Here is a 19,659-nt window from a genome sequence, read left to right as displayed (position 1 = left end):
GCATCTCCAACCCGGCTTGGAGAGATTTCCCCCAAGGTGTAACTATCAGTCAGGCTGCAGTCGCTTTGGTCTGACATTTGCCAACGCTTGACGGATGTTCCCCAAAGGCTTTGCAAGCACATGCTTCAGGGAAGGGGAGGGGAAGGGAAGGGAAGGGAAGGGAAGGGAAGGGAAAAAGTGAAGCGAGGGTTCCAGAAATGTTTGGCCAATACAGAACAAGCAGAAGAATTCCTTTCTCAAAATATCCAAAGAAGGAACAGTGACAAAGGAAAGAGGTGTGTGAAATGCATTGGGAAAGATAAAATACGGTTTCAAGGCATGTGAGAATCTCTCTCTCTCTCTCTCTCTCTCTCTCTCTCTCTCTCACACACACACACACACACACACACACACACACACACACACACACACTTTTTATGTGACACCTCACAAATATGATTAGGTACATGCAGAATTGCTAGAATTTGAAACAGATGGAATTAAAATCACCAGACAAGTATCTGGAAATGCATCTTGATGCTGCTTATTCATTTGTGAAGGACACTTCACCTGTAGAAATTGCCAACTTAAGCTCCTTTCAGAATATTCAAAAGATATTTCCTGCATACCCTTAACAAAAGGACCAGGAGAGGGAACCCAGCACTTGTGTCAAGGGCTGCAATGGGAGAGACGCACAAAAGCAAAAAAACAAAAACCCCACAAACACACACACCCCTTGGGCAGAACCCAAAGGCTTCCTTGCATTTTACTGTCCTGTTCTGGAAGAGGATTTTCAGCCCTCGAAAACTGAGCTAACCCACCTTGCCTTCGCCTCGGAAAGTCAGCAAACTGAATTTGTCTTGGGGTTCTGTCCCTCGCTGCCATGAGGGGAGAAAGAGAGGGCTTTTTACGAAGATCAGGCAAGGCGATCTGCCCACCCTGCAGAAGTGTCTTTCCTGCCCAAGACCTGAAAGGCTGAGCCCTCACCATTCAAGGGGAAACCAACGCTGCACCGCGGCTTGCTAGCTGCACCTCCGCTGAGCTTGTTCCTCAGTCTTCGTTCAGGAAGGCAGCAGAAGCGGTCGCAAAGACCACATGTCAGAGAAGTGGTACATGGACAGAAATGCCTGTGTCAGAAATGCATGTGAGTGGCCACAGCGAGAAAGCGACCTCTCTCTTTCCGAGAGCAACCCTTCTGTGGACAGATCTCCAGCCGTGTTTGCAGCAAGATGCTGCTCAGGTGGGGAGGAATCTGGAAGGACAGAAGGCTTTCCACCCACTCCTCCACCAGGCTGTTTCAGGGCTGCTCTCCTGGTGAACTGTGATTTTTATCAGAGCGTTACAAGCAGCTGATCTGAGTCTGTAGAAGCGCCGGTGTTTCCGCCACTAACTGTTTGCACCTCCATTGTGGGAGAATACTTCCAGTCTGTACTGCTCTCTCCACCAAAAGAAACCTTCCCCATTTCACTGTTTTACTTTTTAAACTGCACCTCGTCCTCAGCGTGATGGTTTTCTTCTGTAAGGATCCTTCAAGCAGAAAGGAAGGGGGCTTGGATGGCAGAGGTCCAGGGGTTAAGCACCTGCTCTCTCATAATTGACCATTTTCAACTTGACTGTACATTGATATACTTAATTCTCGCAGTAGGACTTGTTACAGAGCTTGGCAATTTGGCAAAAAGGAATGACTGCTGTTATCATCGCATGCATAACCATCTTTTGAGAATTCGCAAGTCTCGTGCAAGGTCATAGAAACAATGCTGGATATTCCAAATGAATGTGCACTTTTAATTTGGGTTTATCTCCTAAGTTTGGCTAGTATTCTCTAGTACCATCCAGCACATTCAAGCCTTTAACCACAGCCCTATTGAACGAAGCTATCTCTATCATCCATATCCAGAACGGGTGCTAAAAGCACGAGAAATAGTAGAAATTCCATTTCCAGCCTACCAAAAATAAACCGAATCCTTTCGGATTTATTTTCATATCATCCCCCGGATGCTACTGTGGCCTTTTAAATCGAGGTTAGAATTGAGATCACCTTCTCTGAACAAAAATAGCCTGGTGAAACTATACAGCTAAGAGACTTGTAAAAATAAAGGGGATGGTTCCAGAATGCAAGTCAGATAATAGGATCCAGATAATCACTGGGGCGGGGGGTGATCCAGGACGTGGGGCCATGGCCTCGCCTTGTTGTATGGGGAGACACAGGGAATTTCAGAGCACCCGCTTGGAGGTCCTGGAATGCCAAAGGTCAAGGGGGATGGGGAGGGGAGGACAACTTTATTTATTATATTTATATCCTATATTTTTTTTCCTTTCAAGAAACTCAAGACAGCTTTTATATTCTCCTCCTACTACTCTCCATCTTATCCTCACAACAGCCCTGCGAGGTAGGTCAGGCTGAGAGTGCAGCTGGCCCAGGGTCACCCTGTTGGCTCCATAGCTGAGTGGGGGCGACTCAAACCCGGATCTCCTGCATCCCAGACCTGCGTTCTTAACTGCTGTACCACACCGGCTCTTCTCCTGCCTCACCAGGCTGTTCTGAGGATTGCATGGGTGCAGGAAGGGGGAATGGCACCATGTGCAAATCCCGAGGAGCTTGCAGGAAGAGTGGAGCAAAGACCAATAAATAAGTCACTACCTGGTATTTTGTGCAAAGGGAATTTTGTACAACATCAGCCCCGGCAATTGGCAGGCAGTATGAGCCTCCTTGATTGGCCAGACATAACCTTCTAACCTGACACTGGACCAGTACCATCAGGTGCAGCCCCACGACTGACTTCACAGACCCTGCATTCAAGTTCCAGTTGTCCGTACATGGGCCTGGACAATGAATTTTATTCACTTTAATTTTCAGGTGCCATTCGGCTGTAGCAAGCAAACCATGGTTTCCTGCTACATGAGCAACTGTGGCAAGCTCATGTGCTTCCTCTTCCCAGCTCCTCTTTCGCTCTCATGAGAAGGAGATTTGATGTTTCTACTTTTAAGCTGAACAGCATTCCATCCTGATTTCTGTCCGAACATGGAGAACTGTGGTTTGTTTAAATTGTCACCAGTACAAACAAGCCAGGTTTGTACCATGGTTAAATGATGGCTTGTTCTCATCAACCATAGTTTAAACAAGCACAGTTCTCTGTGTTTGGACATCACAGAGATCCATCATTGACTTAAAACTGGAAGTGGAAACATCTTATCTCTTTCTTGTGTGCGTGAAAGAGCAGGAGAAGTGATGGTTTTCCAGTGCATTGAAACAGGTCCAAATAAATGCATCTAAGTGACATTTTTGAACAATAAACAGAAACTTAGTTTCCAGAAAAATTTTGTCACTACCTGCAGAGTAAGGCTCTTGCTTCTCGATGTAAATGAATTCTTCCCTTTCATATTTGGCTCTGATCCATTGTTCTCGTAGCAGCCTGTGAAAAACGAAAGGGGGGACAAAAATGAAGAGTCAGGATTCAACCAGAATTATTAATTTTTCATAAGAACAGGCATCCTGTAGAAATAAAACAGGAAGCAGTCTGGAATCTTGGTTTTGGTTTCTGTTTCCTCTTTTAGTGACTTGGGCAAAAATAAAACAGCCATCCTCCCATTGCACAACTGATGGAAATTTTAAAAAAGAAGAAGAAACATGGGAAAAAACAAAGATTGGGACAGCGGCACATCAACAAACCTTTCTAGCCATCGTGTTGTTTGATTTTCAGCGGCAGCCTGAGAAAATCGATTTCTCAGACTGGACAGTTAGGAACCGCCGAAGAAGCTGCACTCCGAGAAACAGTTTGGAAGGAGTTAAAGTTAAGTTGCAGAAAGGAAACCTCGGCCACGTGGATCGCACGGCTCTGGTGCTTTCTTAATGCAGAACCACAGGGAACACGGCTTGCCGCTCTGGTCACGCACCTCAGAACAGGCGTTGTGGAGGGGCTGGTGATGGAAGAGTTAGAAGCGTTTCACACAGGAAACACACAAGCCAGAGGGAAAGGTACCAGGAGGAAATGAATAAGGGGCGCCTTTCTTCTTCTTTCACAAGGCCAGAGCTTAGGAACCAATTGGCAGGAGATGCCGGGCTGCTCAGGGAAGGACCCCTTCATACAGTACATCAGTAGAACCCAGAATGCACCGCTGCAAGGCGGGGTGAGGGCCACCAGCGTGGATGGCTCTGGAGGGGAGTGGGCAAGTTTGGAGAAGGTGGCCCATGGCTGCTGGCCAGATGTTGCCAGGAGGATGCCAAGGGACACCAGTTGCTAAGGAAGGTCAGTAGGGGGGAGCTCCAGATTGTGTGTCCCACTTCCTGAAGGGAACCGGCTGGCCAAAGAATGACATGGCACCGGCGCACATAGGCCCTCGGTCCACTACGGGTCTTCCGATGTTTCTAAGATGGTCTCGACCCAGCAATCCATTTTCACACGAGCAACAAAGCACTCGGCTCACGAAGCAGCCCAGGGTTTCCGGCTTCAGACGGGCAGGAGCAACCTTGGTGAGTCCCTGGGCCACTTGGCACAGAATTACTGGCCTCAGCTTTACGCCAAGCAAAGAGAAGGGTGGGATGAACCGTGCTTGGGGGTTTTGTGGAGGCAGATGAGATGGCTTGGGCTGGGGTAAGTGCCCTCTAGATAAGCTGGCCGACAGCTCCCACAAGCCCCAGCCAGCACGGCTGCAGGCCAAGGATCTGAGGAATCCATGCTAGCGCTCCGCACGACGCAAGGGTGTCCACCCAAGCCGTAATTTATTCTTCCTCCCTTGGCACAACAGAAGCACTCGGTAGTAAGAGCACGGATGATCGCGCCGCGGTCCTCTGAAGGGGGAGGAATTCCGGCAGCCTGTCCACCAGAAGACCAGGTAGCCACTGGAAACGGACCCGTCGGCTACCAAGGGTCTCCTCCGGAGCCATCTTCCGTGCTGTCTGTGCATCCTCCAGTGACTACAGGCCCCAGCATCCCCATGGGGCGGGCTCCCTTGCATCACGACGATGCCCTGGAGCGGCCGGGCGGCAGCGGGAGTCGCCTGGCTGGTCGGGCAGCTTCCTCCTGAACCGGCTCGCCAAGATCCAAGAGCGCAGGGGGAAGAGCCCTCCCCGCCAGCCGCCCCCCTCCGGGCCGGAGCCGCGGGAGCGCGCACCGGGGCCCCCTTCGGCTCGCCACAGGCTTGCGGGAAAGCCTTGGGGGACGGCGTCTCCAGCCCAGCCAAACCGTCCAGCAAACCGGAATCGAGCGCCCCGGTCGCCGGGGCTGCTTCGGGCCGCTGCGCACGCGAGTCACTGTGCTCTGCGGGGGCTGGGGAGACGGCTCGGGCCGCGGGGGGGCTTGGGCGGGACCCCCCTCCCTTGGCGAGCCGAGCTCCCCGGGGCCTCGGCTGCCCTCGCCCTGCCTCGGGGTTGCCGGAGGCATTTCTGCCCCTCCACGCGCCACCCGCCGAAAAGGGCTGGTTGAACGCGCAGGTGGGCGGTGGGGGAGAAGGAGAGCCCCAGGCCCTTTCCCCAGCCAATGCCCAACCGTGCCTGAGCTGGAAATTCACAGCATACCAGAGCAGGCTGGTAGAGAAGGAAGCAAGCCTTGCTTGGCATCGCGACGAGAGTGCTTGGCCAGGACTTGGGAGATCCGAGTTGCATCCCCAGTCCAGCTCCTTGGGTGACTTCGGGCCAGTCCTGGACTCTCAGCCTGTCCTACCTTGCAGGGCCCTTGTGAGGATCAAATGGAAGAGGAAAGCAGGACTGTATGTGCTAAGCAACAGTAATCGATCCCCATCTTTAGCTAGCCACAGCTGAACTGCTTGTTTAGACATGTGGCTTCTTTGAAGCAGTGCTCGGATCACCCAGGATGCACCCCCAGCGCACCCAACGATGGCCGGGTTTGATTTCAAGCAGGCCTTCCAGACCTAAGCCGCGGTGGAGGTGCAGAGATAAGCGGAACCAGCTGCAGATTCTGGAGAGCAAAGATTCATGAGCAGAATCGTCACTGCCCGTTTGCTCTCCCTTCGGCCCCAATCCAAACTAGAGGTGGCATGCGAGGCAAGCCTGTGACCCTTGCTCACTCGGTGGCCTCAGCAAGTGCCCAACTATGCCAGACCCGGACACCAGTCCTGTACAAATCCAGCTTTGTGGCATAGAAAACTTCGGCTTTCAGTGGGGGATTGTAATGAACAAGGAGAACCACGGAGAGGGAGCGAATGAGAGGAGGATCAAGGGTTGTGTTATCCTCGCTGCCTGAGCATCCACCTTGCAACGCTGGAGTCCTCGCCTTATCTGGGGCAGAAGAAGATTGGCCAGTGGACCTACCGAGGGCAAGAAAAGGGCCGCAACAGGGCAGAGGGAACAGAGGCGAGGGCTGACGCAGCACCAGTTCGACCGTCACCTCTGCTGCGCACGGAGTCAGCGGCCCTGGGAGGCTGGTGCTCTCTCTGCACCACAGGCCTCCATTCCACCTGCAGCTCAATGCACAGGTGCTGCCACGCTGTTTCCTGGCAGGTAGAAGGTCCCAGGTGTGATCCCACATTGTTAGGTTCAGCTAGGAAGGAACCTTCCCGGAACCTGGAAGAGCTACTGCTGAGATTAATCATTGCATTTTCCCTCACCCTCTCCACGGTTTCACATCATTTATGCCCCCCTCCTTCCTCCAAGAAGTTCAAAGCAGCATCCCTCCTTCCTCCAGTGCATCTTCACAACCCCCCTGCAAGGTAGGTCAGGCTGAAAGAGGGGGACTGAATCACCCCTCTCCCCTGAGCTTTATGGCTCGAGGAGGAATTTGAACCTGGGTTTGCAGACCCTCTTGGCCCAGCCTTTTCCTAATCTGTTGTCCTCTCCATGTGCTGGATGCCAGTTCCCATCATCCTCACCCAGCTTTTGCATTCAAAGCACGGGCTGCATCTCAGGGCAGTTTTGCTTCCACAGCTCTACCCTACAGAGGAAGGTGAGGCTGAGGGTCACTTACTGACACAATTCCCAGCATGCTGGTGGGGATCGATGGGGATTGGAGTCCACCACATCTGGGAGAGCCCCGAGTTGGGAAAGGAAGATCTTGTCTGAGACTTGAACCACTTTATAACCAGGAAGCCATAGGGAGGCCCAAACAAATTCGTGCAAATTGTACCACAAGATGCTGAATTGTTGACTAGAAGTGCAAAGATCAAGAAGGCTTTGCCAGAAGGAGGCCCGTTCCTTCCCTTTCTCTCCCGAGAGACTTCGCAGGGAAGAGAAAAGTGATTAATGTTCTGTTCCAAGGCTTCCAAGAAGCTTCCTGGGCTCAGTCCAACGGTGCACAAGGAATCTTTGCTGCACTTTCCACTCAAGGACCAATGAAAAGAGAGTGAAGGAAGGGAGAAAAGCAAGGACCTTCCAGACCATGAACCCCGGTGGAAGGATACCTGACCAGGAGATCAGAGAAAAACACAGCCGTTTCAGAGGTGATCCGACTCTGCAATAGCCCATGAATTCGCCAGCAGACCAGGATTTTTCTGGGGCTTGTGGATTCCGCAGGCTTCACACTGAGGCCTTTCACTGTTTGTGTTGGGGGAGTTTGCACTCTCGTCAGCACAAGAGCGCATTCACACGAAGGTGTATTAGTTATTGTGCAACAGCGCTGATCTATTAGCACCAATTAGTACAAGCAGAAAGACATTCTGGCAATCATAACAACAGTAATAGTACTCCGATAACATCAATGAGTGGATAATGGACAGAAAGATCTCTGACAGTTTGTGAATACAGATGGAATGGACTGGGTAACCCTGTACCCCTCTACCTGGGGGTGCCCACGTGTGAACGTGGAAAACTCAGGACGGAATGAACCCACAATTAACAGTTTCTTGCACCAGACGTTCTTTCAGCCCGAGGGCCAAATTCCATTTCAAAGAAGCGCTGAAGTTGAAGAGAGGAGAGGCAGAGCCAGAGTATCAAAAATATCAGCATAGTTTAGCACAACTTAAGCTCTTTTGCTTTTGCTTTTTCTGTGGGTCACTGAGCCTTAAGGAAGGATTTTCAACCTTTTGGAATGGGAGAAAAACTGCACTGAAGCAGCAGAACCACCAGATCACAACAGTCAAGGGAAGGGGGTGCAACCAGGGGGCAGGAGCACGGCCATTTGGGGAATCCCAGAATGTCAGCCTGGTACCAAACACCTGAAGTGCTGAGCCCCTTCTTCATGGGGAACTAGCATTCAGGGACATCCTGCCTCTGTATCAAGCAATTTACTTATTCCTCATAACAACAACCCTGCAAGGTAGGTTAGGCCGGGAGTCAGTGGACTGACCCAAGTTACCCAGTGAACTTCATGGCCGAGCGGGGAGTTGAACCGGTATTTCCCAGGTCCCGGTCCAAGTTGCTGTTTTGCACGGAGAAGGGACCAGCTCCGACTCCCAGCACTTCCAGGTCACACTGGAAAAGCGGCTGCCAGTCAGAGCAGGAACAGATCCGTGGAGGTATTTGGTAGAAGGGGAATTCCTGCGTTCCACAAAGTTGTCTCATTCTGTTGTAAAGCCAGCGTAGATGACACGTCTCTTTAGTTCATGTGGAACTGCAGTAGTTACAGTAAGTCCTTAAATCATGGCACAAAGGCCGTTTTTTAATACAGAGAGCAAAGCTTTTGAGGGACTACCACCTGCCACGCATTCTTGCCCACCTACCATGCTCAGGGGCTGTTGAGCATCTGGCAGAGTCTGTTTTGTTGTGGTATCCAAGCTGTGCACCTCCCTTGCCTGGCACATCCAGGAAACTGTTTCTCATGTAAGCATCAAGCAAGATGCTCAGGGCCTCCTTACTTCATCCAACTGGAGCAGGCGAAAGAGCCTTGGACCAGGACTAGGGAAAACCAAGTTTGAATTCCTGCTCAGCCATGATCACAGGCTGGTCTTGGGCCAGCCACTCTGTCTCAACCTCGCAAGGGTGTTGTGAGCCCAAAATGAGCAAGGGGGCCATTCAGATCCTCATGGGCTGCTTGGAGGGACCTCAGAGATGTAAATAAAAACTCTGCTCTTGGTTTTATTATCTGAAATTGATTCTAGCAATTTGGACCGCTTGTACTGTGTTAAATATTGTATTAATCTTTTAAAGCAGTTTTGCATTTTATTTGATGAAAAAGGTAATTAAACAAACACACTTGAGATTTAAAATGCTGTTTGTTTGTTTGTTTTCCTTTAAACTGGTTTAAGAAGGACATTTCGAAAACATAATACGGTTGAATGGGTGTACTAAGCGAAAGAAAACAGAGCTATTGATTTTCTTTGCCATACCTAGCAGCACAAACATTACTCAGTGAAACTCCTTGGCAGCCTCCTCTGGGCAGAGAAAGATTCTCAGGGCCCGTTGAAGAATTAAAAATGTGGCAGATACAAAAGCACTCAGACAAATTTAGAAGGAGCAACGGCATGCAAACATTTTGCCTGACGCTGCGGCTGTACTTACTGGCAATCGGAAAAAGTTGGCTTGTAATAAAATGGCGGAATTTTCGATTCGTACTTTGCTTTCGCGGCACTGTTTCCCATGGAAGCCATAAACTGCAAAGAAGGGAAAAAGACGTCTATTTTTTAAGGAGGAGGGTGGGGGAGAGAAAGAGAGAGAGGAGAACATGCCATCCGAATTCTTTCATTCTATAAAGCAGCAAGGATCATTCTCAGAAACTTCCCCTTTTCAGCAAGCTGACTGCTCTGTGGATTCAGAAATGCAGCTTTGTGGGGAATTGTCTTCCTCCTATTTAAGAGCTGCCAAAAAAAGCTGCTAAACATGGGAGAAACTTTCTCTGCATAGTTTTTTACTCAGTGGTCCACTTTTAAGATACTGTTATGCTCCCACAGTTTCTGCTGCAACAGGAGTGATTACCTGGTTTTGTACACAGAGTTCCCGATGCATAAGGAGGCAGGTAATGGGATGGTGTTGAAACCTAATTTATGAGGTTTTTCACACCTTAGGGTCCTCCCAGGGACTGCAGGAAACCCTGGATTCACCCTCCAGAGGCCTATAACTTCTGGACAGGGAATCCAACATTGGATCCTTGTGTTGGGAATGGAAGGGGCAGGGATTCTCGCTCTGTGTTCCCAGGTCAGGTAGCTATGAACTTGCCAGCTGATGAGGTTTTATTTATTTATTAAAAGTTTCTCTATCCTGTCCCCTACAGAAAAATTATTATTATTATTATTATTATTATTATTATTATTATTATTTTATGAGTGATGGTTGGCCAAGTCACCTCTGCCCTGCTCCATCACTCAGCTCTTCCCAGCTGAGCAAAGGATGGGCAGACCCCAAACGGAAAGGAATCCTTTCTCAGCAGACTTACATCCCACCTTCCTTCCAGCACGGAATCCCGGCCAGGTGCAGACCAGCCACATACCTGCTGGACAGCGGCCTCATTCCCCCGAGAATCAAACCCCCTTGCGACCCCGTGCGAGGTGCCGGGAGGCTTTGTTATGCCTCGTTAGGTCAAATCCTATCGTGAGATTTCTCCAGCAAAGTGGAGAACAGAGCAATGCCCTTTCATTGCACAGGGGAGACGGGAAAAGACAGCTGCTCTGCTAAAAGGGGTTTTTATTAGATCATTGTCCATTGAGGCTGGACTAAGAGCTGTCCGGCCATTCCACAGCTGCAGCTGCACCCAGAGAAAAGTTGTGGGAAGGAATGGGATAGAAAGCTCTCATCCCATGTCTGGGAATATCTATTTTTCTATCTCTTGGCCCTATTTTTACTCTGCTTTTCCACCAAAGAAATCCCCAACTGTGGCCCGCGAGGATAAATAACGAAACCTTCCCAGTCCTCAGGATTAGACAATAAGAGACACGACACAAAAGGAAAGGCGATGGGGAAGGAGGAGGAAAATCATCTAACGCCATACAGTGAAGAAGGCGGTAAGAAGGCCTGGCTAGTTGCAGTGGAATTGGGCAAGCTGCTATGGCTAGGGTGGCTGGGAAGGCCAAATAAGCCGAGCCCTCAGAAGAGGGGGGCCAATGAAGGACCACTGAGATAACCAATAACTAAGCACGCCCCCTTTCCAGAAAGGGGAGGGGTTTCACTGTTCGACCAATCAATTCGGGTTTCCCATCTCAAGGGGCAACCTCACCCGCTTTCCTCTGGCCATGCCTGCATTTTCCCAGCACCTAAGCTGCAAATATTTTGTCCTTGGGAAACCGCGTATTGTCATTAGCGACGACTGCGCCTCTCCCCATGCACTTGCCTATTTACAACCTTTTATAAAAGGCATCTTTGTTCTTCTTTTCCCCCATCTCAGGCAGCGGAAACACAAAGCCAAAACCATCTGGATGCAACTACAACACCTTTTCTGAGAGGCACTGATTTGGAAAGGAGCACGAGAGACTCCACTCTCCAAAGCCAACATCTGCTGTATGAATACAATCCAGTCTGTTGCCACGTTGTTTGTAAAACTTTCAATTTATACATTTTGTAACGTATAATTGTGAGAAAACAATTATGGTTGTTTATGTTGTATTCTAAGAGAGCTTTGGTTTCATTGAGTGGCACCACAATGAAATAAACAAATAATTTTCTTCCATTGCTGATATTCAGGCCTGTGTGCTTCTGCTGAAGCAGCCAGATTAGCAGGTTTGGGAGAGCAGAATGAATAAATGAAGGAATAAGCTAGGAAGGAGAGGAATTAAAATCCAAACAGCCCAATGAGAACTACGTAGGCCCAGGGATTATGGAAAGCTGCCTGGCTGTTATTTGGAATGGGGTGGAAAACCAGAGGAAGAACGAAGGCAATCGGGCCCGGCTGGAGTTCTGAGACACTGCAAAGGGCAGGAAGCAAAAACTTTAAATAAAGGAATAAATACATTCTGAAGCGTAATGCCAGGACCCAGGTCTGTTCTGGCATTCTCCGAATGCTGCCTGAGGTCAGAAGCACATCCTTTGGTGCTTGCGGAGAGCGCGCGGAGCACGTACCTCGACTTGCGTGGCGTCCCACTCATCCAAAAGGACTGATTTCACTTTGCTGATGTGCGGGATGTTGCGATGGCTCCCAGAACAAGTTAGGCAAAGAAACACTCCTAAAGTATGGGACGCCCAGTCTGGATCTGCGGGATGAAAGGAAGCCAATTTTTATTCACGATAGCAACAGTGCCAGTGTGGCCTGGTAGCGAGGGAAAGATGAGACAGTAGAGTGCAGTGGTGGGAACACCGTGCGGACGCCTGGTTTCCACTTGGCCAGAACTCACTGGCTTTGGGCCAGTTCCTGACTCTCACGGCAAACCACCTCACAGGGCTGTTGTGAGAGCAGATATGGCACCGTGCCTGGCCTGCGACTTGGGAGATTTGGGTTCTGGTTTCCACTCAGCCCTGAAGCTCGCTTGGTGACTTGGGGTCACGCACGGATCCTCCACCTAGCCTCCCTCACAGGGTCGTTGGGGGGAGGAAATGGAAAGGAGGGTCATGCGCACTGCCTTGGGCTTCTGGAAGAAAAGCAGGGCATAAAAGCAACACATATGAATGAATGAAAACTAAGCACAGATGCAGAAATGGTGGGCACTGAGGCCTGCTGGATCAGACTAAATAGCCATCTAGTCCAGCATTCACACGTTCTGGGTATTATGTGAGCCCTAACAGGGTTGCCCTTACAAAGGGAACCTCAAGGCAGCCACGGCAAGCGACAGATGCTCTTCTGAGAACCTCTTTGAACATTCAGAAATGTCCGTGCTGCCAAATGCTTCTGGCTGAGTCTTGACCAGAGCTAAATTTCCAAAGTGAGTGGTTTCCATCTGACTTCCAGTCCGGGTGAAGGTGCTAGTCATTCCCTTTAAAGCCTGGGGCCTGATACTTAAATGCTTCCCTCTGCACACATTATTCCACGCCCAAGGAGCCAACACCAAGAAGCCCCTGCTCCAAAGCCCGCCACGGGCAGGGTCGCAACAGGTGATTGTGCGGAGAAGGCCGTCTCGGCTGCGACAGCCAAGCCTGTGACTCCTCACCAGAGGTGATGCCCGGGGGCCCTTCCTTCACATCATCTGCATTCCGAGGATTTTTAGCCACCTTGGGCACTCCGGTGAAGGAAATAAATGTTTCAAATCTCCCCTCTGGTTCAAATGAAGGAAGGCAGGCCCAGAAAGGGAGTTTTGACCAAGGCAAGCTACAGCTGGGACTGATGTACACCAGGGGAGCTTCCATACTGTAAGAGCCAGAGTGGACCTCTGTGCATTAAAGAGGCAGCCCTATGCACACTGAGACGGGGGAAAGCCCTCCTCCTCCCCGTATGCTCCAGCCGAGGTGCTCCCATCCTTTCGAGGTGCTCCCATCGTCTGACGTGAGGCCATTGCTGACACGAGGAAATGCAGTTTCAGCGGTGGGACCGCAATGACTGAACACTCTCCCCAGACAGGTTTGGCTGGTGCCTACGTATTTATCTTCTCGGCGCCAGGTGAAATCTCCTTTTCCCCTCCCAAAGGACAAGTCTCTCTGCAATCGTTCTCGTTGCTGCTTTGTATTTATCATGCTGTTTTCATGTCCATTGTAATTTTATACGTCGTATTTTAGTTTTGTGAACCAGCAGAAATATTCTTTTAAAGGGGACAGGCATGCAGTGCATTTTATACTACACAAAACCACAACTTGGGAACACTGTACATGACCGAGCGCTTGTCACAACCACAATCTACAACATGCAAGGCCTTCCCCCAGGCCCCACCTCTGAGGAAGCCTGGGGCCACAGCAAGAGGAAGGGCCTTCTCGGTGGTAGCCACCCGCCTGTGGAAGGGTCTTCCATTGAGTAGCAGCCTGGCACCATCCTTCTGGTGCCAGGTTACAACAGCTCTCTGTGCTGCAGCAGCCACAGATACCTAGCGGCCGGCTGGATGAGACACCCATGACTTGGGCTTTTCAATACGGCTGTTACATCGAATATAAGTTTTAGCTATTACAGCTACTGGTTTTAGCTATATTAGTTATCAAATTCTCTATTATAGAGGAAAAAATCTGGTTGCTTTATTGAATCGTGTTCTGGTTTAGGGACCTTTGCAGACTTTGGCTATTGGGTTAAAGAAATACATAACGAAAAAAGAAAAGAAACCTAGAAAGCTTTAACCTCGGATATGCATCCTGCACCAACTCATCATGAATTCACTCAGCCGTGGTGGTTACACCAATCTTGCCCTGCTTGGCTCCCTCCAGATGTTTTGGTCTATGAATCCCATCCAAACATGGGGCTGATAGTCGGTGTTGTTCAAACGTCCGAAAGGCGCAGAGCCAGGCAAGGCTGGGTCACAGTTCTGGACCAACAAATCCAGTGACAAATTCAGCCTGCCTTTTCTGCACCCAAAAAGCTCTCTGAGTGCCAAGCAGTCCACCTCGAAGGGCTGTTGTGAGGAAAAATGGGGGGGGAACCAGGGGTGCTGCTTTGAGCTCCCCAGAGGAAAATCGGGCTCCAAATATTGGGAAGGGAAGAAGGAACAACCAAGATGCAAGAGCTTGAGAAGTAGCTGTGTCTCAACCAAGACTGGGGAGCCCTTTTATACCCCCTTCCCATCCTGGGCTGTCCAATGGCCAGCCGGGGTGGGTGGAGTCAAGGCCCGCGAGTCCCGGGGTGGGCGGAGCCAAGGCCCGCGAGTCGTCGGCCGCAGTGCAGTGACTCGCCACTTGAGGCAGCGGCTGCATTTCCAACCGCCCTGCATAATCTCTCCGCACTAAAAGGATGCCCCTTGAAAATACAACAGAGCGCCTCATTCCGCTTCCCAGAGTTCGAGAGCTTTTGTGTCCCTTTGCTGGCTCTTGTCACTTCGGCACACGGTTAATCAGCCGAACAGCGACGCGTCCCGCAAAGATCACCAAGCCACCACGAACAATTAGGCCTCCGGGCACCCGAACACGTGCGAGTTCAGGACCTCAATTTTCTAGCAACTGATTATAAAATGGAACCACGAGGCTCCAGCACGCCTGCTTAATGGGAAACCTCCACCTCTGCTCACAGAGCACAAGCGGCGCTCCGAACATGGAAGAAAATTAAACACGGCATAAAACATTATCTCTAGAAAGCCCTCGGAACAACCCCGCGTGGACGATATCACCGGTCAAGGCAATTAACTCGGAAGAACACGTGTCAGAGTCAGGTGAGTGCTTGAGTTTATGAAGTGTCCTCTCTGCAGGTCCTAATTCTTCCCAAATAACTGAAATTGCGACCCAAATCAGAGCCGTGTGGTTGTGATTTGGCGTGCCAGCAAGGCCAGGCTGCCTGAGGTGAAAGACGGAACGTGCTCGGGGTCGTGTGTGGGTTGTCAGGGGCAGCCCCACTGGGGGCCAATTGACACACATCTACACTCACTAGATGGCTCCCTCTTTTCCTTTTTTCACGATTTTTATGGACATTTAATCCTGCTCCAAGGATCTTTGGATGTGCAGAACCTGAAGTCTGGAGGCAAAGTCTGGATGTTGCAGGGATTAGTTCTGGGCCTCCAGGGATCCACAGAAGGTCGTGGCCCTTGGAGCTCAGGTGGGGTTAGGAAAGTCCACTCTGAAATGCAAAGGGAAGGAATCTCTCCCACCACCCGCATCTGCAACTTACTGCAAAATTAGCTTGAACTTTCTCAACTACCAAGAAGGGCAGCAACAAAAAGAAATGGAAAAGATCTTCTGGTATCAGGATGTTTCACTGGAGATCAAGGTCAAGATCATCCTCATTACTGTATTCTCCATCACTAAGCATGGCTGTGAAAGCCGGGCAGCAAAGAAAGCTGACAAGAAGAAAATCGATGCATTCCAAGCGTGGTGCTAGAGGAGAGCTTGGACTGACAGCAAGATGAACAGGTGGGTCCTCGATCAAATTGAGCCAGAGCTTTCCCTAGAAGGAGGAGGACAAAATGGAGGCTGCCCTACTTGGGTACATCCTGAGAAGGCTCCCTGGAGAAGGCAGTCATGTCAGGGAAAGTCATCGGCAGAAGAAGAAGGGGAGGGCAAGCAAGAGAGGGATGGACTCAGTCAAGGGATCCACAGCCTCGAACCCGGAACAACTGAGCAGGGCTGCTGAGGACGGGACTTGCTGGAGAAGGTGGAGATTTCTTGATGACACCCAACAACAACAAAAGTCACTCATCCTGTGCCAAATACTTCTCCCACTTTTTTACTGTTTTCATTCAATATGATAGAAAATAAATTGCACATCCCCTTTCCCCAATTAACATTGTTTGATAGTCCCCCAGATTTTGTACAGCTGCCCCGTTTCTAAAATGTTTAAACAACTCCCCTAAGGCGTAGTTGGAGCCATCCTGTGCGAAGGAGAGGGCAAAGCCACTACCTACGTGGCACGGTGCCAGTGAGGCTTACACACACCAGTGTATAAAAGAGATTTGCACAACACCAAGCTATGATTACTGTCACACGCTCTTCTGTAAAATTTGGGGTGCCCCAAACATGCTGCAAATGCAGAAGCAGATGCCTCAAATGGCCAAGTGGCTGGCACAAGCCCCCCGTGAGGAAAGCAGGCATTCTTCAGCTTGGAAAAAATGGTGAAAAGGTGAAATTATCTAGATGTTTTCTTCCTCTCTCATCACACCTCTATACTCCTCACTAGTCAGACCTCACCTGGAATACTGTGTCCAGTTCTGGGCAGCAAGATTTAAGAAAGATGCCGGAAAATTAGAAAGGTTCCAGAGGAGGGCAACGAAAATGATCCAGGGTTTGGAGACACTGCCCTGTGTGGAGAGACTGAGAGAACTGGGCATGTTCAGCCTTGAGAAGAGAAGACTGAGGAAGGACATATCTCCCTCAATAAGCACCTGTCACAAAAAGGAAGGTCAAGATCTCTTCTTGTTGATGCCAGAGCGTGGGACATGGAATAATCAAGTCAAGTTGCGACCACCCAGATCCAGGCTGGACATCAGGAAGAGCTTCCTCACTGTCAGAGCAAAACGGCAGTGGGACCAGCTGCCCAGAGAGGCGGTGGGCTCTCCCACACTGGAGGCATTCAAGGAGAAACTGGGCAGCCCTCTGAGTGGGATGGTGTGACGTAGTGTCCTGCAACAGCAGGGGGCTGGACTTGATGGCCTTCATGGCCCCTTCCAGCTCTACTACTCTACGATTCTATGATTCTATCCCAGTGGGAAGGCCTTCTTGGCACAGGGCAGAGTGCCCACCAGGTGCTGAAGAACTGAGGGGAGATGCTGCTGGATTTCTCTCCTGCTTGCGCATGTCTGGGTGCTTCGTGCTGGCCACCACTTGAGCAGAATGGAAGGACATTTGGTCTAAGCCAGCAGGAATCCTCACGTTCTTACACTGATACCTCCCTTTCATTTCCCAGTGGCCTTGTCTCATTTCGCAATTATTGGCACTCATCTTTCGAGAGGGAGGATGTGAAAGAAGCCTTTGGGAGCTTCTCGCCCCTAGTTTGCAGAAGATGCTCAAAAGGGCTGGGTCACACTCTGTCACCCACAAGTCCCTGTGTTTTTGCAGCCAATCGAGAATCTCCGTGAAATGCCAAACATTCCTTCTTGCCACAAAACAGTTTAGGAACAAACACATCCCCAGGCGCCCCTGTTAAAAATCACCAGCGAGGCATTTCAGAAATTAACTATGTGAATACATTAGCTTGAAACGGTGAATGGAGGCCATCAAGCCTGCAGCATCACGTGAGGGCCAAGCCCTTCTGAGGATCACACACAGAAATGCGTGCAAAGCATCGCTCCTTCGGGCACAAATACAGTGTCAAGATGACTCCAAAGTGCTTGGGAGGAGAAAATTTACAAATAAATCAGAAAAATCTGAAGAGCAACTTGAGGCCATGGCACTCTGGCATTGCCCTTTTAGTGTCAGGATTCCAGGATAAAGTCATTTCCAGTGCTGTCTGGAAAAGCTGAAGATTACACCGGGACGTTTGCCAAGCAAACGCTACGCTCTACCAATAAGTCACAGTCCTTCCCCTAAAAAATAAAGTAAGCTTCTAGTGTTCATGGTTCCGAATAAAGTACTGATTAAAATACCTGTATTCTAGCCCTACCTGTAAATGCCAGGGACAGAAGCACCTGTATACAAACAGGGTGTTGCCCCCTTCCCTAAAGGAGCAAATCTGTGTGATGTTATTTTATTTAACCGGGGATTGTCTTTTCTGCCTTTAAATATTCCACCATGAAGCTGGCAGCAAATTGTAAAAGGTAACCCCAGGAATGGCTCTAGCAGAGAGCGCTGCGCGGATCAGTTCCTAGCTGGACTTGTTTAAAGCAAAAAAGTTGAGGCAAAGTCCAACCCCCAGCGGTAATCAGAGGTCACTGCCAACAAAGGGCGCGGAATAGTCCTTATTCTGTGCGCGTAACTCTCGTGCGGGAACTCTGGGCCTCTGGAGAGCCGAGGGCTCCGCCTGGTTTCCGTATGAAAGGCAAGGCTCAGCCAGGCTCAGACCCTGCCCTGACACCCCCCGTTCGAAGGGGTCACCGCCCAAGGCTAGGCTAACCTCGCCCAGCCCGGGGTGTTCCAGTACAACTCCCATTGCTTGTGTGCCATGCCGTCTGGGGAGAATGGGAGCTGTAGTCCAGGGCATCAGGTGGGAGGAGGCTGGGGCAGACCATGTTTGGCTCCAGGTCCACCTCTCTCTGTCTCTCTCTCTCTCTCTCTCTCTCTCTCCACATTTTTCTCTTCCTCTCTCTCCATTGGTCCTGGCCAGATCTCTCGGCTCCCTGTCTGCCGATTCCACCAATTTCAGCAGGGATATCCGTTAGCAGGATCGAATCTGCACTGCAGTTCACATCAGACAAGCCCCAAAATAGCATTACATCACCGCCGACAAAAGAGAGAGAGAGAGAGAGAGAGAGAGAGAGAGAGAGAGAAGAATGGAGAGGCACCTGATCTGGAGAAGGAGGGATTCCGACCTTTCCCAATGGCAGAAAGGTTGCCAACGTTTTCATTTCCTTTTTTAAGCACACCTGTGCTTCTTAGACACCTACTTGCCGGGCAGACCGGGGCAGGGGGGACAGCCGCCTCTCGATTTCGCAGATCCAAGGGGCGGACAATAGGCACGGGAAAGGGAAAGGCAGGAGAGCCGCCGGTTGCTCTCCCCCGAGAAGTTGGCAACCCGCACTCACGTCCATCTCCTCTGGAGGACAAATGGACGCCGTGTCTCCTTCCACACAGTGAAGATAAGCCATGTCTCAGGGGGCACCGAAAAAGAGACTTTTCCCAGCCCAATCCTCCCATGCGGGAATTCTCGGAGCAACAGTGACGTTCCCCCATTCAAAAATTCTCCTCGCCTCTTTCCCTCCTGATTGACACAATGCGGGGTGACTCCCCTGCTCCCGAGACCCTTGGGGGTGCCTTACAGGAGTGAGGGCCCCCTTTTCCCCTGGGAAATTTTTGGATGCGCATTTTGGGGTCAGACAGCAGCCACCAAGCAGCAGACCAGCGCCAAACGAAGCCCCGGCTCCTTCTGCACGCAGCGGGTTCCGCTTTCTTTTTCTTTCAGCGGCCTTCCCGCAACCCCAGCGCCCTTCCGATATTTCCTTTCCCCACTTCCATCAGCCCCAGCAAGCCAGACTAATGGTCAGGGTGATGGGACTTCTAGTCCAAGAGAGCCAGAGACAGGGAGGAAAGCTGGACTTTGACGGTCATTTACAAGAGCCGAGCAGGGAAGAAGAGGGAGGTGGAGAAACTGTGACAGGAAAGTCCGGCGGGGGGGGAGGAAAGATGGGGGGGTCTTCCGCCCCACCCCCCACCCTCCTTTCGCAACCCCGTTTAGAGCCGCAGCGGCAAACACCGATCCACGCCCTTTCACACACGCTCCG

The 19,659-nt window shown here is 50.6% G+C and overlaps 1 protein-coding gene across 4 annotated transcripts in view; it reads right to left on the bottom strand.

Annotated features, from left to right (window-relative positions):
* The window catches only part of ADAP1 (ArfGAP with dual PH domains 1), a 55,358-nt gene that overhangs the window by 35,465 nt on the left and 234 nt on the right, over positions 1 to 19,659 (bottom strand). For all 4 annotated transcript variants that reach the window (XM_044433254.1, XM_044433255.1, XM_044433256.1 and 1 more), the window contains exons 2-4: positions 11,855 to 11,985; positions 9,368 to 9,459; positions 3,310 to 3,392 (exon numbers count right to left, since the gene is read on the bottom strand). In XM_044433254.1, the coding sequence (XP_044289189.1) occupies positions 3,310 to 3,392; positions 9,368 to 9,459; positions 11,855 to 11,985 (306 nt within the window). The remainder of the gene's footprint in view (positions 1 to 3,309; positions 3,393 to 9,367; positions 9,460 to 11,854; positions 11,986 to 19,659) is intronic.

This window comes from Varanus komodoensis, unplaced genomic scaffold (genome assembly GCF_004798865.1).
Source record: "Varanus komodoensis strain SLA01 unplaced genomic scaffold, ASM479886v1 scaffold26, whole genome shotgun sequence".
Taxonomy (NCBI): Eukaryota; Metazoa; Chordata; class Lepidosauria; order Squamata; family Varanidae; genus Varanus; species Varanus komodoensis.
Note: the sequence above shows the minus strand (reverse complement) of the source record. Positions and strands in the feature narration are given on the sequence as shown.